General features: G+C 34.6%; 1 protein-coding gene across 1 annotated transcript in view; it reads left to right on the forward strand.

The window, feature by feature from the left end:
- The first annotated feature begins 2,119 nt into the window (after positions 1-2,119).
- fsip1 (fibrous sheath interacting protein 1) overlaps positions 2,120-21,290 on the forward strand; it is a 102,928-nt gene continuing 83,757 nt past the window's right edge. The window contains exons 1-10 of the mRNA XM_088925938.1: positions 2,120-2,159; positions 3,009-3,187; positions 3,714-3,900; positions 4,724-4,768; positions 5,037-5,206; positions 5,320-5,401; positions 5,752-5,847; positions 6,991-7,127; positions 7,870-7,983; positions 19,805-19,972. Of these exons, the coding sequence (XP_088782064.1) occupies positions 3,020-3,187; positions 3,714-3,900; positions 4,724-4,768; positions 5,037-5,206; positions 5,320-5,401; positions 5,752-5,847; positions 6,991-7,127; positions 7,870-7,983; positions 19,805-19,972 (1,167 nt within the window). The 5' untranslated portion in view covers positions 2,120-2,159; positions 3,009-3,019. The remainder of the gene's footprint in view (positions 2,160-3,008; positions 3,188-3,713; positions 3,901-4,723; positions 4,769-5,036; positions 5,207-5,319; positions 5,402-5,751; positions 5,848-6,990; positions 7,128-7,869; positions 7,984-19,804; positions 19,973-21,290) is intronic.

The raw sequence follows: 21,290 nt of genomic DNA on the forward strand, positions 1-21,290 counted from the left end.
GCACAAATAACCTGACTCACTGGCGTTATGAAGCGTAGGTGGTGTTAAAGAAAGTGCCAGTGGTGTTATCACAACATGTTTCCTGTAGTAGCTCAAATATTTATTTGAATTAATATAAACACACTTGCTGCCCAATACAGTAGTTGAAATGATTTTATATGTATTTTTTTTTTCTTACTGATGTTTCAATTTATACTTAGACACAGTATCTATGTATGGTACATTTATTAAATTGTTCCTTTTATCTTGCAACTTCACCTAACAGTGTGGTTTATTTCAGCTGCTGGTCAATGCACCAAAGTTAGCTGTAAAAGGAATGATTTAATGCTCCTCAACCTCTGTTGCATTACAAATGGTTTAAGAAATAATATAAATTTTCCCTTTGCTATTCAAATGTTTAAAGATAAGGAAGGCAAACATTTGCACAGCAGCAGGGATAATGAGTCCTGTTTATGGATGTTGTCTGATGAATACAGATAACATGAAACAAATGAAATCAGTGTTTAACTAATAAGCACTGAAAAAGGTCACAACAGGGTCTTGCGTTTACATTGACCTTGGGCCTTTCCAAAGGCTGTCTTAAAAATCAACCTGCTCAATGTTTTCCTTATTGGCACATACTGAATGTTATTGATGCCATGTATGCTCTGTTTTATTAAACCCGCCCCACAAACCTTTAAAAACATTGAGTAACGTCAATACTCAGAAACTTTGTACCTTTACTGCCAAGGCTTCAGAAAAATAATATAAAGGAAACAATTTAATGGTAAAATTATTTTAATGTAATTCAATTCTAATTATTAAAGAACATTGTTTTTATCCTGTGGGTTTTCTCCATATAGTATGCTCTGGTTTCCTCCTACCTTCCAAAGACATGCTGAACAGTCAATTGGTGTCTCTAAAGAGTTCTGGTGTGGCTGGCAAGGAACTGCCCTCCTGTCCTGGCCCTGCCTTGGGTCCTATTCTGTTGGGACAGGTTCTTACTATCCTTACCAGTAATACGAGCCTTCTGATCATGGAAAGATGGAACTCTAACAAACGACAAAAATAGTCTTATTAACATAACATATAATGGTGGTGTCCTTGAAACCTTGTACTGGGAAGTCCACATACAGAAAGGTGTTTCTCACCCCATATCTGTGAGCACTGACCCATGTGGCTGTTTGGCCATCGAGTTTGCAATGATTATTTATATATATATATTAGCCAGCAGCCATATCACTCTAAAGCTCACAACTAGCAACCCACTGAAGCTCAGCAGGTGTGAGCTAGGTCAGTACTTGGATGGGAGGCCTCCTGGGAAAAACTAAGGTTGCAGCTGGAAGAGGTGTTAGTGGGGCCAGCAGGTGGTGCTCACCCTGCAGTCCATGTGGGTCCTAATGCCCCAGTATAGTGATGAGGATACTATACTGTAAACAGGCGCTGTCTTTTGGATGAGACAAAACTGAGGTCCTGACTCTCTGTGTCATTAAAAATCCCAGGGTGTTTCTTGAAAAGAGTAGGGGGGTTTCCCATCGGCCCTTACCAATCATGGCCTCCTAATAATCCCCATCTATGAATTGTCTTCATTACTCTGCTCTCCTCCCCACTGATAGCTGATGTGTGGTGAGTGTTCTGGCGCACTATGGCTGCCATCGCATCATCTAGGTGGATGCTGCACATTGGTGGTGGTGGAAGGGAGTCCCCATTACCTGTAAAGCGCTTTGAGTGGAGTGTTCAAAAAAGCGCTATATAAGTGTAAGCAATTATTATTAATTATATAAGAACGACAAAGTTACCAGTACGTTGTGAGAAACAAAACATTTGCCAAAACTTATAAAAGATCAAAATAAAGACTAACAGTAGCTGAAAACTTTAACAAATCAGCAAAAGCATTATTTTTCAAGGCTCCTTCGTTATAAACAATAGGATCACAGTGTGTACACCGTATTAAACCGAAAGAGACTACAGCCAAACACTACTGTACTCAAAGCTTTATAGGAATATTTTCAAACATAAGGAGAGAAATAAGGAGAGCGTCTCGCCACGGAAAGAAGCTAATAAAGCTTTAGATATTTTGAATAGCAACAACATCCGGGCTTTGGAGCGTCATTGGATACAGGATCAACAGGAGCTCTGGCTGAGAAGTACAACTGAAGAAGTTGTGGGCGTTGAAGCAGGTATTTTTCATTTGCGCAGATCTTCACATTTTGAATGTTTTACCAGTTATTAAGTTCGCAGTTCTTGTTATTTTTATAAGACCTTTGCTTCTGCACTTTTCGAAGAAAAAAACAAGAAGCAGAATGTACAATGTAATATCGTTGTAATTCCTGGAAACATTTTTGAATTTACTTTGTAATTAAAAATAGCACCAGGACACCGTTTGGCAGATTCATTCATTTCCCATTGGATTTTATACACCTTTGCGTATTTTAAATATACATACAGTTTTGGGGGTTTCTGTTATTCAAACCATACTTTAGTTTATTCAGTAAAATGTGAAATTTCAGTGTCGCAGGGTTTGTTTTCTTCCTTCTTTTAATAATATAACTCGCATGAAGGTTAGCTCATTTTAAGTGTGGTGGAATATCGCAGACTCGTTGTCCACTGATTCATGCTATTGTATTTGTTAGCTTTTGTTTTTCTCGTCGTTCCTAACTAACCGGAACCAGAGCTTTCTATGAGAAGTGGACAAGCTTTTTAACGTGAATATATATATATAAAACGAAATAATTCTGTATATACCCACAGACATATAGAGTTTATGAGTTCAGATATGTATATATTTATTAGACAAAGTACACCATTCATTTAACGTTGTGGAGAAGTAATACAGTCGCCTGTGTCACCAAATTTGTAGTCTCTTAAGCAGAATGCAATGGGCATCTAGGAAACATCCTTTCTCCGTTATATCATTAGTGGTGGCGATTTTCCCACTGATCTTTGAGTGTTTTTTTTCTGTTGTTGCTTTTTTTGTTTCCTAGACACTCTTTGCATTTTGAAGTTTAAATGTAGTTAATTGTGTTCAGGTTAGGATGCAATGGACATCAGGAAAGGCAGTTTAGACGCAATCTCAAGGCCAGCATCTAGCTGTCGCTCCCGCCCGGGGAGCCGTGCCTCAAGCGCTGCTCTGCAGGAGAGAGGTCGGGTCAGCAGCTCCAGTTCGGGGTCTCTGGTGGTTCTCACCCCAGAAGCAGCAGAAGTGCAGGTACAGTTCGCCGCCTTTCCGTTCCTCACATTCAATATGTGTGACCGAAGTTCGCCACCTTTCTTGTGAAAGCAGTCAAACAAAGCAATGAACTACCTATACAATAGATACTGTATTAAAATTCAACTTCTGTTCTTAAACCTGACTTGTCTATCAACTTTTAGATATCAAACACAAAACTATAAAAGTGCAATAATGACTTCATCCAGATAGGAGGCTATGGTAGGTTGTCAAAGTTAGTACTAATAGAAGAGTGCAGATCATGGGGATCTTGGATAGAAGACCGTTAAATAATTACTTTTTAAAGCATTTTCTACATTCAGTCTTGTTTGCTTACTTTAACTGTTTCAGATTTTTAACGGAATTTAACAGAAATACAGGTTGCATAAAATGTAACAGAGTGGACAAAATGAGACTGAAATAAGTGAATGTTCTGTAAACCCAATGTATGCTATATACAGTAGCTGCAAGTTAAACAAGCCAACACTAAGCTACTGTATGTCTGACCTTCCATTTCTTCCTTTAGGACAATATGATTGTTTTGGAAAACATTAGCTTCTCTTCAGATTCTTCTGATGACTTAGATGATGAATTGAAATCTGAGTTTGATCATCTTGCTGCAAACAGAGAAGGAAGCAACAATCACATGAGCTTTGTTCCTGAAGAAAAAGGAGATTCAGACATATATGGGAAATACCCCTGTAAAAACATAGGTATGGTGGTATACTGTATATGAGTTGGTTTGCAGTATGACAATGGAGAAACACCATGCAGATTGCTGTAGGTTATGTAGTTAAATTAATCATAATTATCAATACTTTGAAAAAAAATGCAGTATATTTAGTTTCGATATGAGAGACTTGCTTTAGATCTTTAAATTATTCAGAGGGATTAACCTAGTTTGCAACATAATTTTCTAGCCACTCACTCTGCAGAAAACAGATTTATATGTAGAAACATAGATTAAGAAGGTTTAAGCTTACTCTTACATAAACTAAAAGTTAAGGGATCTATTATTGTAAGTCATCCATAAAGTTACTAATTATGGTTTAAATGGACCATGCAACTTTATGACAATGATAACAGTCTATGTTGAATCATTTACCATTTTGTAAACATCATTACAATTGTTATATAATGTAATATCTGTTGTATTAATAGAATGTATATAGATTGTTTAAAAATTAAATTGATATACTTAAAGTATTGCAGAAACTTACTAAGTGATTATAAAAATATAGTTTTGATAAGAATTAGTGCTTATTTAAAGATAGTGAGTATTGCAATAAAAAGAAAAATCTTAACATAAAGATTATTACTGATTTGATAAATTTCCATTAGCTCTTTTACCAATAACAGGTAGTAGAGTTGAGTAAATCTCCAATGGAAGAGTTAGTTGCATAATTTTATGTTGAATTTACATATAGCTTCTGAATGATATAAATGATCTTGAAAATTATGGTATGACAAGCCAATGTCTTCAGTTCATAAAAAGTATGTATTGGTGTGTATGGTTTTTTTTGGTTTTACTTTCAGAAACTAATACCAACCTGGAAGAGTTAGAAGACAATGGTGATAAAAGTAAGAAAATATTTATTGTTTATCTTGTTGTATTTATTTAACTGTTCTTTCAATGTATAATAAAAGATAGTGTTAAATATAAACTATGATGGCTATGCCATCTTTTCTGAGGCTATACACTGTACACAGAAATAGCACAGTATTAATCAGACCTACTGTATGCATACAGGTACTTAAAAAATTGAAATAATTTGCCAAGCAGCTTTGTTATTTTTTACTTATGCCATTCACCAATTTTTGTTATCCTAAACTGAATAAAATGTTCTAGATTCCTTAAAGTTTGATGAGTCGGATGAAGAGAATGAAGATCCAGAGCTCCGGAAGGCTATTAGGAAGATGAAGAAGCTGGACAACATACTGGCACAGAAAGTTTCACGGGAAAGAGAAGTGAAGAAACATGGAAAGAAAATGAGACTGAAACTATGGGAAGAACTACAGGTAACGAGGTCTAATTTAAAAAGCTTGTCTTTCTGAGCCAACCTGTGCTATATGCCTTTGCTTGAATTAATGAAATAATTCTGGGTTATGATGAGGTTTTCTTTTCCTTGAAGGGTACAAAGCTGGAAGGGGCTTCAGAGAGTCACGACGAAGCAGAAAATACCAAAAAATTTTTGGCTTTGACTTCTTCAAAAAGTATGTTTTCGTTTCTCTTTTAACATGTACATGCATTGAAACAAAGTTTTTTTGCCTTTCTTTAATATTTAAATGGGCACATCTGAGTGTTGTTTTATGTTTAGCCAAGTAGACACAGAATCTTATTAATAAGATATAATAAATAATTATATTTAGGTAATTCTGTCACCTAGAGAACACATTTTATTGCTTCTTGCTTTGAGTGATGTACTGTAGGCTGGACTAAATCAACTGAACAAATGTGATGTTTCTGCGTGCAACTTTCACCTCAGTCTATTAAAAAAGAAAAGATTATATGATGTATGATATAACATATCAATCCATGTATTATGTTTATTTTTTCAAATCAGTTTCAGATTCCAGCGAAGATGTGGGTTTTGTACCTGTATTTGATACACAAATTCCAGTTGAAGAGTATGGCCTGAGAATCAAGCCTTCTGAGCAAAGTAAGTAAGCTGCCTCTTCAGAACAGGTGTTGGATAGATATCCCTGCATGTAAAAAACGTATCTGTGAATATTGTACAGTAGTTCGTTTTACAACTCAACTTCCATGTCACCTAATACAGTTTTTGGATTAAATATTTTATAAGGGTACATTTTTCCATAAAAATAAAAAAAGAGAAGATAGCAAAGGTAATTATTATGGTCATGGTGATGCAAGAAGCTTAAATTAAATCAATGCTATGAGATCCTGTTGCTGCAGTGTCCCAAATTAAAGGCAGAGATTCAAGCACATTAATCTAGTGCACTTTCCAGGGGCTTCCAGCAGATGGCAATATCATATCAGCAAATAAGTGAGGCTCTCAGCCTTAATAGTCTTATTGAAGTTGTGTGTCAGTTACAGTAATTGCAAAATATACTTTTCAGTAAATTAATAATTTAACAAGTAGAGGTTAATTCCACACTGAAAAATAAAAATATAGAAGAAAAACTCAGCATTTCTTCAGTCTTCTTTAGTATACTTCTTTTCAGTGTGGAATAAAGCTTAATTCAAATTTTATGTCTTTATTTTTACTTTTCAGCACCAAAACAACCTGCACTTGTTAATTTATTGAATTTATCTTCTTTTTTATTTTAGGTTATTGGGCTCATTAGGTTTCTGTGTAGCCATCAGGAAGTCCAGGGTCATATTATGTATTTTTCTCATGGAACATTTAAAATGTTTAAAATAGATGTTCAGTTGATGCACAATCTAGCAAAAAGGAAAGAAAAATACACTTAGTAAGAATCTGGGTCACATAATTAAGAGACTGCAATCACATCAAAAATGTTTATTAATGAGTAGCAGATTAGGTTAAATTAGAAATTTCTGCATTGTTCAAAATGACTAATTATGTTTAATATATCTAAAAGTTTTAATCTAACCAGAACATTTTATGAATAGCTTTAATATATGACATACAGTATCTTTGGGGAAGTGCATGTCGGACCAATGTGCTCGACAGGCTAATGTTAGACTTTTCTGTTTTTTCTTTATTAAATTAAAAGGTGACAGTTCATTTAATCTAAGCAGATGGAACAGAATTATTTTAGTGCTGAACAGTTTTAAAGAATGGAGTAAAAACATTGGTCTGTGATTCTTATTTCAGTTCATGACAACCAGTGTAAAAGTACAGAAACTTCAAAAGTGTGTCCAGATGAAGACAAATCAGATCTGACAGCTAGTGGACAATGTGGTTTCAACAGAAGCAAGAAAAAACAAGACTTTGTGAAGAAAAATATTGAGGTATGTCAAGGGTCATAATGCCAATCACTGTGCTGGAAGACTTTTCAGTGTATTGTATGTTATTTATTAAAAATCTGTGTGTTTTCTAATTTAATGACATTTAAACATTGTTGTATTAAGTGATTCTCTGTTCTACTTAACCTGATTAACAATTTCCACACTGAATATGAGGAATTCTTGGAGTCTACCATGATTTTCTTCCCCATTCTAGTTGCCCAATCTGCTAGTTGATTTTTTAAGGCACAGTTCAAATGACATTTATCAAACCAATCATCTTTAGCATCTCACAAATATCAAGCAGAACACAAATGTCCCACAGAAGTCCATTATCAGTTACTACATATAGAAAACAAATCAAATAGGCCACACAATGGGATTATGCAAATTACATAAAATAGTATTCCAGTTATTTTTTCTTAACTACAATACAAACATTCAATGCTGTTTTACAATAAGGAACAAACAAAACTTTTCATATAAACTTTTGATACACAACGTTTAATAAACCTTTTTCAGTGTGTTGTTTTATAGTGGCCTACAAATATAAAAACTATGAGTATTTCGAAATGGATTAATTAAGATAATACCATACATTATTTTAAATTAGAAAGTAAAAATCTATTCAAAACAAGCAATCAAATCTAGAATATTTTCAATTTGTGTGATAGTAGAAGGCAGTGGAATTGTAACTGTTATAAATAAACTTTTTATTCTTATTTCCTTATTTTCAAAAACATGACAGATGGCTAAGGATGCAGGGAATCAAGTGCTTATGACAGATGAAGAAAAGAAAAGACTGGCTGAACTTCTCAAAGACATTGACAAAGATGGAAACACAGAGCTTCCAAATGATGAGGTACTTTTTGATTACCTACACATGGATAGAATTAAACAGAATCTTAGGCTGCCAAATTCCAACATGTAAGCGCACAACAATGAGCATGTTATCATTCAGATAAGTTGGCAGAGGGCTTTGTGTAAATTTAATATATTGTAATTGGACATTTTAGAGCCTCTTTCTGTCAGTAGCCTTCAGCTAAATACATTGCTTCTCATCAGGAAAAAGGTATATTAAGTCGACAGTGTATATATCTAATTTCAAACCTCCACGAGTGAGTATATGTAGGAAAATGAAGACAGCTATGACTGTTTTTATTGACAACAGAAGAAAAGATCTGAAAATTATTGTATAGTGGAATCAACTGAAGTGACCATTTTGTGGTAATTAATCATTTGTCTCGCAGCATAAAAGCAAACACTACAGTAGCTTCCTAAACACAACACAACTATATAAAATTTACCAGTCAGAAAGAAAAGAGCTTGGGAAACTAAAATTATTTACATGTATGCTATATATTGGACAATTGAGTGACGCATATTCTCTAAACCCAGTAAGGTCAGGGAGCTCGAATTACTAGCTGGCTTTGTTTAATGGTTTGAAAGAACCTAGATTTAATCCGAAATCCTGTTATTAACAGGAGGACTCATCACAGCAAGTTCCTATTGCAAGTGAATCTTTGTTCTTATCCAGCAAAATTGTGTTTACATTTGATGGAAGAAAGAAGCTATCAGATAAACCTTTTAATGTAGGTGGATGTTGTGTTGCTTTCTAATATTATCTTTTCTTATGATAGAGATTTCCACTTAACTTAAAATACCATAAATTTACTGCAGAATCTACCACAAATTAGCCACATGCTATGACAAACAACTCTTAAGCAGCAATCAATGAGAAATGTTACCCTCAGAAAATCATTCATGCTTAATAAATAATAGAACATAAGAACAGTTACAAATTAGAGGAAGCATCTTGGGTGCATTCAGTCTGTTTGGTAGTTGGTGTCTAATTGATTCAAGTATCTCATCCAGCATCCTGCGTCCATTCTTTACCTTTGGATAAAGAAGTACCTCCTCTTCTCAGTTTTAAATGCACCTCTGCTTATATTTCACTTGTGTCGCCTGGTTTGTGTTTACATGTTCAGTCTATAAAGGGTCATTGGGTTGAATTTTTCAGTGCCATTGAAGATTCAGGAAAAAGGGGACCTTGCATCAGGTGCCCTTGTTGTCTCCTTAAGCCTATAAAAGTTCAGGTCCTTCAATGTGTCTGTGGCTGTACAGCCCTGCAATGTATCTAATTTTTCTTCTATGGACCAATTTCAGAGCAGCAGTAGCTTATCTGTAACATGGTGACCACCATCATACACAATATTCTAAATGAGACCTTATTAGTGCATTATGTAATTTAGCTTGATTGATTTGAATTCAGTTCTGTGCTTTTCAGTATATTATCTGCATTCAGTATATTGTCTGCAAACTTGACTAGTTTAGATAGTACGCCAGAATCTAGGTCACATACATAAATAAGGATAAGAACACAATGTTTCGGCTGTGAAGCCTTCTTCAGGTGTGAGAAGGCCTCACAGCTGAAACATTATGTTTTTCTCTCTTCTCTTTTCAGCATGGAATAAACCTATTACTTGTTCCCTTGCAGACTATGCATGCTGACGCAGCTATCCACCTGAACTAAATAACGATAAGCATTAGTCCTAGTATAGATTCCTTATTAAAAATTGTATTAACTACTTTCTTTTTTCTCTGCTTTTTTCTAATACATATTCTAAAACATATGATTTGAGCCTAAGTGTAACCAGAATTGTAACCCTACCCCCTACCCTATGGTAATTTGTAGGATTCTAACCAAAACGTTTATGATGTACTCGGATGTTCTCTTCATGGTATGAGGCTGGGGGTTTCCTATCTTGTTTCTTGACAGCTCTGCTTGGTTTTCTATGTTTCTTAAAAACACCAGCAATTGAAGAATTATCATAATTTATTTTATTGTAAAACTTAACTAAAAAAATGATTTTTTTGGGGTTGTTGTGACCTGAGTCAGAATGAAAAGCTGCAGACACACAGGCCATCCAGAATCGGAACTGGACACCCTTGTATTAGAGTATGGTAAATGGCAATTTCAGCATTCCATGCTATTGTACCTTTAAGGGATTAAGACTGGATGGCTTTGTCCTAAATTATAATACCCATGTTTTGTGTATATACGTTCTGCAGTATATAAGAAAACAACAAAACCATGAGCAATGATAATCATGGTTTCCATAAAAGGTTAGTATGTTTGAGTGAGCAGATTACTTTTCAGTCTTGACCTACTTGCATTTGGCCAATTTTCTGTTTAACAGAAAAACTGTGACAAATGGTGATTTATGATGCAATTTTCAGTTTACTATTGCAACCAGAAATTGGTACTGAACATAATGATCTTGGATGAAGTGTGAGAGGATAAATTGCACAGTAACACATGCTTTGACTGTGCTTCCAATAGATGAGGACTCACTCGGCTTTGGGAAGCATTTGTAAAAGGACATAATCTTGATTTATCTTCTGGCTTCAGATATTAAAAAAAGCAAATTCGGAGCTCCATCAGACAATGAGAGTTTGTTGAGAGCTATTACTCTGCTAGGAATTATTACTGGTTTAAACTGGAGTAGGGTCTTGAGTGACACAACATGTAAAGTTTTCTGTGACCTTTGAGGTTAGGGATCCCTCTAATTAAGAGACTACTGGGTCAAAACTGAGTTATGTCATTAACCACTGAACCACTGAATAGGATTACCCAGGGACACGCAATTTGACAGATGCTGCAAGATCAGGGTGAGTTTGAGTTATAATAATATTTCCTTGCATTAAATTGGCCATTTTATCTATAAGGATAAACTGTTTATATACAGGAGAGGAACCTCCCCATCCACCACTGAAGTGCAGCCCCCTTGTGTGCACTCTGTTTGCTTTGAAAACAGGAAAAACAGTTAAAAAACTCAGGCTCACTATAAATCGCAGATTTTATAGCATTGTCCTCTGAAGTGCAAAGGTATTTGCACGGCAGTTGATTTTGTCCTTTTAACCTGTCAATTTGGCATTTGCTGTTTCTGTCACACTTGGTGTTATACTGCGTATTTTATCTTCTGTTTGAAAGTTATGTCATAGTATAGGCCAAGAATCAAATAAACAGTCAAAAATCCTATAAATACACAGGAATATCATTTCTTAGTGCTATTACAAAATAGATATATTTTGAAAACAATATTATTTATTCTACTTACTGTTCTTGTATTATTATAATTTCTGCTATAAGAATTGTTATAATAATGTATCACTTACCAAAGACTGTAATCTTCTTATACGGTATATCTTGTATAGTTCTTAGATAGCTAATTAAACTGATTTGTTGGTTGAAATTTCTTTAATTTAGAATACATTTGCATTAATTAAGGTTCTCAATATTATAATTTCCTAGATTCCTTGAACAATTTAAGAAAGGGATATTTTAGTAATATTATTCTGTCTATATTTTGTGAAGGAGATTCAGATTTTCATTCAACAGCTTGTGGAGTATATTTTGTCTTGACAATGTTTTGTGACTTCTGTACTATGTTATGTTTCCAGGGATCCAGATGCTCCATGCTTTGTGTTAGTTCCTGTAAGGCACGACTTTCATGCAAATTCAGCCTTATAAATTTTTTCCATTGTGTCATGGATGTTGAATTTGGAGATGGTTTCAGAATTTATTTCTACATAATGAAAAACAGCTATGCATGATATTATTTATTATTAAATGATCTGTAATAACATTTAGGCACAATATGTTCATATGTATTTTTCTTGTAGTCCTTCAAGAAGTGTAAAACATATAAATTGAAAAATCCATTTAAATGGATTTACTGTTTTTAAGTTAGACATATTGCTTTCTTTTATTATTTCATGGTTCTGAATGCTTTTTTTTTGGAGACCTAGTGATGGCTAATATTAAAATGAAAGCAGAACCATAATGTCTGAAGAATTTCTTTTTGAAATATATGAGTAAAACATATTTTACTCAGAGCATAGTAAAATGCGAATATGTCATATGAAAAGTCTTTAAAGTCTGTTTAAAACATAAACAGTAACAGAAAATCATAGAATATGCCATAAAAGCTGTATGAACAACAATATCACTAGGTAGTCTAATGTTATGTAATACTGTATACAATTAACATGTTGCTTTCTTTGAAGAGATACTTTATCTGCTTTTGTGGGGTGAGGCAGTGTGTGTTCATACAAATGCATAATCTGAATACTATTTTTGAGAAGATTTGTTCTGGAACTCAATGTTCTTTTGGACGAAATCCTTTCACATTATTTCTATGATCTCAGTGTAAGTCCTAAAGGGTAGAAGTATAGTGATGACGGTAATTCTGAACCAAGGGAAACGTATATTATAATGTAGTACAGATGCATTGAGTAATTTGTTTTGCTGTCCTTGATTGAAGAGACTACTGTATCATAGCATCCTTTTGTAGGACGGATGGAAAGATGTCCCAGGACTTTTAAATACAGTATTTTTTTCTGCGTTTTGTTAAGATCTGTGGCAGATCTGTGACTTCAAGGGTTATCACCCACACATTAATGAATCATCGAAATTCCAGTTTATATAACCCTCTAACAAAAATTTGCCCTTGGACTTTCTGCCTTTATCATTTCAACTTACTGGTTGATACTGTAAGAGACCGTAAGACGGTCTGTGAATTTATTGCACATTTACCCAGGGAAAGCTTGGGTTTGTCTTTATTATCAATTAAACTGATAAATTAAAATTCTGTTCTAAGCTGGTGTTGGATATAAATTTATTTCTATTTTTTTTTTATTTAATATGACCGATATTAACTTATTCTTCAGCTGTTGTGCAACCCTGTATTTGATAAAGTGGTTCGAAAATGGATGGATGATCTTAAGTGATCTGAGCCTACCTGCTCAGAGGTGGAGCTAAGTTAGGGCTATGTGGTAATGGGAGGGAGACCTCTAAGGAAAACCAGGTTGCTGCTGTAAATGGTTTTTGTAGAACAGTAGGTTGTAATTTACAACATACATTAAACTGAAGTGCTGACTACCTGGTCATTAAAAATTCTAAGGCACTGTAAGAGTACTGTAGGTGTATTAATTGCAGTGTCCTGTCTGAATTTGGGGCGGAGCGGTGGCTCTGTGGCTAAGGATCTGCGCCTGTGGCTGGAAGGTTGCCGGTTCAAATCCCACAGCCGGCAGAGGAATCCTACTCTGTTGGGACCCTGAGCAAGGCCCTTAACCCCAACTGCTCCAAGGGCGCTGTACAATGGCAGACCCTGCGCTCTGACCCCAGGCTCTCTCCCTATCTGTGTGTCTGTGTGTCTCATGGAGAGCAAGCTGGGGTATGCGAAAAGACAAATTTCTAATGCAAGAAATTGTAAAGGGTTAATAAAGTGATGTTAATTCCTCTTTGTGGGTGCACAATCCGCTTACCTAAATTTCCCCTTAATTTAAGTGGTGAAGTAGTTTCTTACTTCTCTGCCCGATCTGCCGTGTAGTGGGGTTGTTGTTGCTGAATGGATGTCATCCTGAGTCCCTGCCTATAAATAAAAAGCTTTTGGATCCATTGGGATGAAAAGTGCTATGCAAGTGCAAGCAATTATTTTTATTTATTAAGGGAGTTTTTTTTTGTGTATTTTGGGATCCACACTTCCAGATGGTTAGTTTTATTTCTTAGCGAAGTGCTAAATGGAAGTGTCTGTTATTGAGTAATGACAATGTTTAGGCATGAGCAAGCATTTGCGTTTTATCCAGCTCCCCAGTTTGCCTGACGTCTGGTGGCTTTTCTGTAGCCGCACTACTATTCCTGATCTGCTGGAAACACATGCTTTAACAGTTTATTTAATTTTGGTGGTTTAGTGTTCAATAAACAAGTACTTGGGATTTACTTCAGAGCAGTACACACATGAAAGTGTCTGTGAGAAAACCACATTCTGATCTAAACATCAGTAATATTTAAGTTGTTGAGCTGTTAAATGTGTGTAATATAAATGTATATACACATGTTTTAAATCTTTCTTTTTGCAACATCTTTTGTTTTCCTTGAAAGTTTTCAATATTAGTACCAGGAAGTGATAAAACTGTGTCCTTCAGTCATTTGTTCTACATCTACTTATTATGCTTCATAAATGTTAAATCTATTATTGATGTATAAACAATAAAAGTTGGTACCTTATCAAAGATCATGCAATATGTGTAGAATTGTTTCAAAGCTATATGAGTTTTCCCAGCTACTTCCCACCAAAGTAAAGTGTACATGACATAATTTACTTAGACATTTAACTTTTGTATGAAGTGTGTGGTGCAGTAGACATATAGTAAGTCGAAATAATGATGTTATTAATAATTAGATATTATAATTCACAAAAGTCCCTGCAATGAACTGGCCTCACCTTGCGCCCATTGCTTGCTGGGATAGGCTCCTATTCCCCAAGACCATAAATTGGATGTAATGAATAGAAAATGGATGGATAAACAAAAGTGATGATATGCAGTTAATTTAAAATGCAACAAAATAGATAGTGCTCAAAAATGTCCATTATTACTCAGCATAATATACAGAGTTCTTTCAGTACTCCACCTCAGTTTTAAAGTTAGATTTATGCTTTCAAACCATCTGCTGTTATTTTAGAATGTGTGTAATCTTGAGAAGCATGGGAGCCAAGGAGAGGAGTAAAAATGAAAGCGGAAGTGAAAATTACAGAAAGAGAGGAAGGTACAGAAAAGGGAAGTGGGATAGCGTTGCTTTCTGTCAAGAGGTGTGTTTTTTAATGCTAACATGCATAGTAACATACTAGCATGGGGGTAAAGAATTCTCTGTAAAAGAGGAATTGTGCTGGCCTTGAATGAAGAATCCAGTTTGGAGTTTAATGAAATGCATGTAGTAGAAAAGAGTAAGTTGCAAAGGAACAAGTAATAGGTTTATTCCATGCTGAAAAAAAGAAGAAAGAGAACACAACGTTTCGGCCGTGGAGCCTTCTTCAGGTGTGAGAGAGACAGGGCAGTAGGCAAAGGTAAAGTAGCGGGAGAACAAAGGTTGGGAGGGAGGAGGAGTGAGAGGCGGGAGCAGGGGACAGAAAGAGAGGCCAATCAAGAGGTGTGAAGTCAGAATGGGTGCAGAGAGGTGTGAAATGAAACTTCCAATGAATGGAGAAAATTTAAAAGAACAGTAGTCTGTCGTTAAGGGAAGGGAGAATGTGTGATCCTAGCTGCAGAATAATTTTAGTTTCGGTGGTCTTTCTGATGTATGAGTTCGGAAAACCGTCTTTGAGAACACAGACGGAGAGATTAGAGTGGTCGTGGCCGTCAGAGGTGAAATGAGAAACAATGGGCTTGGAGAGATCTTTAATCTTCACAGCCCTGATGTGTTCTCTGAAGCGGTCTCCGAGTCTCCTTCCTGTTTCTCCAATGTAGATGGCTGGGCATTTACTGCAAGAGATACAGTAAATAAGGTTGCTAGAGGTACAAGATGCTGTCTGGGTGATCCGGAATTGTCCTGAGGGGCCTTGAATGAGTGTGGTGGTGGTTGTGTACTTGCAGGTGATACAGCGAGCTCTGTTGCAAGGGAAAGTGCCTGGTGTGGATGGTTGTTGAGGGCGGTCAAGGGAGCTGTGAACAAGTAGGTTACGCAGATTAGGTGCTCGGCGATATGAGATGATAGGGCGATCAGAAAAGAGGGCCCCAATGGAGGGATCATCCTGTAGGATGGAAAAGTTGTGGTTAATGGTCCTGGGGATAGGAAGTGTGTTAGGGTGGTAAGAAAAGGGTAGAAAAGAGTAAGTTGTCTTTTTCACAATAATATGATACTCCAATTTTTGGAGATGCAACATATCGACTCTCTTTAATTATCTTGATCAAAAGTAATTTAATTTCTCTTCACACATTACCAATAAATGTCTTTGAGGTTGGGGTTTTTGCTCTACAGAATGTTGCTATGGAGTATTTTATACAACAAGGCAAACCATCAGTGACAGCTGAAACTCGTTTCAGGCTAATGTGATAATACACATTTATAGCCAATGTGTTATTTACGTCAAGCAATCGTTAATGTTTAACATCGGGCTATAAAATTTATGGTTGCTCTTGCAATTTTGTCATATTGGTTTTATGAACCTACAGTAGAACTGAACCAGACATGCACACATTCTCTAGAAGTTCAGTTAAGACTTCCTGTTATTGTTAAGTCTGCTCTTATGAATGATGAAGAGTTTGCCAAGCTCTAAAGTGTTTTGGGACAGAATCTTGAGCAAAATTACTGAACTTGACCATGGAGCCATATCAGTGGAGGAAAGTTGGCAAAAACAAAGATAATGTAAACATATCAGTCTTCTTAATGGAGTAAATATATAAAAGTTTCCTCCTTCCCGTTATTTCATACATGCCATCACAAGAAAATGCATGAAAAGCATGATTTTTGAAAAGGCATGGTCTCATACAAAATTCTGAACATTGTGAAGCATTATGACGGGGAAGTGTTCCTCTCTTTAAATAAACAATGTGGTCTATAATAAAAACTTTGTCATTGCTCTTTAACTGATGGACATGTCCAATGTAAAATACGAAGAAAAGTAATACCGATATATATCTGTTTACATACAGTATAAGAGTTAACATGTAGGGGTTTTCTCCTTCCTATGTACCATATAACTTGTTGGCACAAAAATGCAGGATTGAATTGTTTATTGTTAAGTTGTTATGTCTTATGTGTGCCACTGAAAGGTGCACAGTTGACTACCATGTGTTGCAAACCAAGCATATTTTTTAATTTAAAAATTGAAGGAAAATCAATTACTACTTTTCCTTAAAAGGAGCAGCACTAATTCACACTAACACTAAGTTCATAATTAGATAGGGAAGCAATCACATAATGAAATCAGTTTTGGCTTAAGATATTTACCTTTAGTTTCTGTTTACTGAAGAATCTAAGTTAAAGAGGACAGCAACAGTAACTGTTATCGCACATGCATAACTGTATTTATATACCAGTAACATAGTCCTTACTGAAGTTCAGTATATATGTAAAATGATAGAAGAATTCAGCACCCTGGACAGTTCTAGGCACAAATGTGCTTCAGCCATTTGCCTATCCATTCTGCTTGACATCACTAATACCTTTAAGTCAATCTCAAGTTTTAGTTTATTTCCTGCAGAGATTCATATAATACCACGACTGTGCAGATTAAGGACACTTTATACTTTTGCTTTTATGTACCATGCATTTCTGCATTTGTTTTTTTAAACTTGATATGAACTTATTTCTGAAACAATCTTTGTAGCTTTACAGATTCAATCTACTGTATACTATGTATGTACTGTAACCTTCCAATAACAAGTAAATCAAGTACTGTAAATCAAAACATGAAATATATTCACTCTTACTCATATAAAACAGTGCTTTCTAGACGACTTGCAAACACCTAATGTACATTTTTGGGAAATGTTATTTTTTTATTAGTGACTGGATTTGATCAATTGTATAGTACAGTTAACATAAACTTGTAAAAATAAGATTCCACTAGTAAATTAGAAGCATGGATATTGTTTTTCTGTTTTTGCTTTCTACCTATTATACTATCAACATGATTAATAACAGTGCAAAGGAACAATTTTTTCTTTTTTCTGTAGATAAAAGCACATATGTGCTACAGTGTGTGATGTCACTGATATCACTGTAAAAGGTCCCTGATAAAGTCATAGCGATTAATAATTCCATTGCCATTTTAATTTTGTATTAACTCAGTTGTTTCCAATATGTCACCTCTGAAATAATTCACAATAAATTGGTTTTGTTGACTATGAAGATAGACTCTGTTTCATTAAGGCCAGGGATAAATTTAAGTACAGGAGTTGCGATTAAAGCAAGAGTAATGTACTTCATGTTCTTAGAGTTAATATTAATGTATAGCTTTTCACATAATATGCACAATAAATCATAAGTCCTTAGCCCAAAATGGATTATTCAGGATATATAGAAAGTATTAACAGAAACACAAAATTATAATTATATTTTTTAAAATAACTAAAGAAAAAGTTAATATAGGAAGAATGCATGGTAAAGTAAAACATAATTAAGTGCACATCTGTTTTAATTTAGCTTCCTACCCTTATCTTTGATATTCTTTACTGTCTTACAATAGACACTTCTGGAAATATAATTTACAGTAGTTAAATTACATGCTGTGCTATGACACTCTAATCTAATTCAACTATTTATCTCTCTATAATTAAAAATGTGGAATTTAGTGCTTATTTACCTTCTAAACCATAATAAAATAACTTGTTTTCTTTTATTTTAAATTAGAGAAGCTGCATCAGTGCTTTCATATTGAAAACATTCTTGAAGCTCTAGCCCCACCTGCTGGAAAATATGCTGTATAGCACTACACACCTGTCGGAGCAGTGCAGCCACGAATTTTAATGTTTTTTTTATGTTACATTTGGCAAACGTGAATAGCTAACTTTGATTGCAAATAATCTACAAACTGCCAGAAAATTAAAATGATTTTTATTAGAGCTATGATCTTGTTTTCATGAATGCATTCTTGGTGTGTGGTTGGTTTTATACTGTTTATAGTATATAGGGAACCTAATGATGTAACTTGTGGTATAGAGCTTTGTGGTAGAAGATAATATTCTAGATTTTGGGTTCCTTTTGGTTTGAACAAAGTCACAAGGTGGTCATGTACAAGAGATGTTATGGTTACATTTACTTTCTGCTGGGAAAAAATAAAAACTTATTGGTTGTCAAAATACCAAGTTTTAGTTTTGTTCTTGAACTTAACTTGCATGAGCTCATAGATTTGCTCCTTTGTGGGTAAGAAGTGGATAATACATTCATGGAATAAATTATTTATTAATTAGGAATCAAAGCTTATTGCTGTTGGATATTTTTAAAGATGTTTAGTTTTTACTGTTCGGTGCAGCCCATTTTAGGATTTGTACTACATGAATATCAGCATCTTATAATTCTAGAAATAAAACTCTGCTTTAGGTTTTAACAATCAGCACTGGATTTGAGAAAGGAGGTCAATATTAATGTTAAAACAAAAACGTCTGGAAAAATACAAGTTTTTGTGCAATGAGAACATTAGGCACAATTTCAAAATGAGGCCTGCCAACTTTTTTTTAGTAATCCTAATAGCATGAGCCTTCAGTACAAAGGCAAGAAATCTGATTAGGAAGAAGTGTATTCATTTCTGGATTGTTATTTATTACTTACCAATGCACATGAAATTTAATTTTAACTTGTATGGTGAATGATAACTTGATCAGTCACCTGCCAATCACTTCTTTTCTTAAAGATATTTTACACATTAAATTGTAAAGCGGAGATGAATTCCAATATTGAGCTTTTTACAATGTTGTATACAGTACATAAACCATAGTTAAATAATGTAGGGATAAAGTCTCAAGTTGTTGTTTTATAAAGTGGGAGGCTAACATTATAGACAAAACTACAGTATGTGCAATATGCAACATTGGTAGTTGTGTTGGGTCTTAAGTTTCAGTATTTCTGTTACAGAGTAAGAGTGCATGTAGTTGAAATGTATTTTATAGCATGTCTATTCAGTGTTTCACTAGGAACAATCTAGAATAGAATTCTAGATTGGATTACAAAAGATTTTCCTTTCTTTTCCTTTATTTTGTTTTAACTTATCAACTATGCTGTCTCACTTTTTACCATATATTGTATCCTGTTTTTACCAAAACTTTAAGATTTATTTAATCATCAAATACATTTGTATGGTCTATAAAAGCCTGTTTAATAATTTATTTTTTCTCTTCAGGGAGACCCTTCTCTGTGGGCTTTACGAATAACAGCTGGGGAGGGCTATACCCCAGAACCGACTGAACTTGACCACCTCCTTGAAATTGACTCCAAACTTCAGGTCTTGCTTTCTCCTGAGGACTTCCTGTCTCTGCACAGTCCTTACTCCAACCACAGTGTACTTCTGGTATGTACTGTTATATGAGTCAGTGTCTGATGGACATTACAGAATGTGATTTAGCAATATTTTCTTGGATGAAGTCATTCACCTATCTGTTACTAAACACTCACAAACCATACGAGAGTTTATCAACATTACACTATCTTTCCATTAAATTAGTTTCAGTGATCTAAGCATATGTTGAATTCCTAGCTGGAACCAGATTTCATCTGTTAAATTCATACAAGCATTTAAGTGTATTAGTGTTACTTTGGTTTGGTGATAAAATGAAGTCTCCATTTCTGCCTCTCTAATAAACTGCATTTCTTGATGTCTGTTATAATGTTGAAGCCTTTGATGCAGTGAATCCTGTTGGGCAAAGCCCCCTACAGTATGTGTAAAAGCTCGATAAGCAGGGCATATTCTGTGTTTTTCATCTTGATTTTAAGCACCTTGACATTCAACCAGTTTTAATCACTTCACAGTCTAATCTGTTTTCTCACTAATAATGTGCTTAAATGCATAAGCAACACTCAATGTGTGTCATGGTCAGTACGTGAATGAACAATTAATCAGTATAATGCCAGCATCTGTTCGAATTGTGCTTTCTTTTGTTGTATCTGTATTTTTTTATTAGTGAACATTAAGGATAATTTATGGATTTAAGTACATTTTCCTAAAATATTTGTCATTTTTTGAAGTTTTAATTTTCAGACACTTTTAGAAACTAAAAGTTGCAAATAGATTTTGTGGTACTAAGAATGATTTTCATTAATTTTAACTGACTGCAGATGATTAAACAAATATGTGTAAGATGAACTTTTTCAAACAACAAACTGCTGTTTTTGGTCCAAATGATTAATAGATTTCAAGAACTGGAAGGAAAGCATGCCATTAGCTTTGGGCAAAAGTATTATAAAATCATCACATGGCTTTTGGGTGTTTTTCTTGGATGTTGACAAGTTTCAGTGTTTGACTCTTTTTTTCCTTTTACAAGGTAAACTAATATGCTTTCTGCTTGTATAAAACTCTGCCCCTGATCATCTGCTGTGGTGATAGAAAGGGACTTCAGGAATGTGCACATTTGCAGGTTAGAAATAGTGTAATTCATTGGACATAGTTTTAAGGGGACATGAAGCAACAAAACAACAAAGGTTAGTTTCTTTGCTTCAAATTATTATTTCCAAATATATTTCAGATTATTAAGTACATTTTCATTAATTTAATTAAAATAATACATTTCTAAGACTAAATGTAAGGCTAGAAGATTATTTTGAGAACTCTTGGATGGTTCCTAACTTCTAATTGCTCTTTTATGTGTCTATTTAAAGTTGTTTATATGAGA

The sequence above is a fragment of the Atractosteus spatula genome, chromosome 9, assembly GCF_055471065.1.
Source record: "Atractosteus spatula isolate fAtrSpa1 chromosome 9, fAtrSpa1.hap1, whole genome shotgun sequence".
Classification (NCBI taxonomy): Eukaryota; Metazoa; Chordata; class Actinopteri; order Semionotiformes; family Lepisosteidae; genus Atractosteus; species Atractosteus spatula.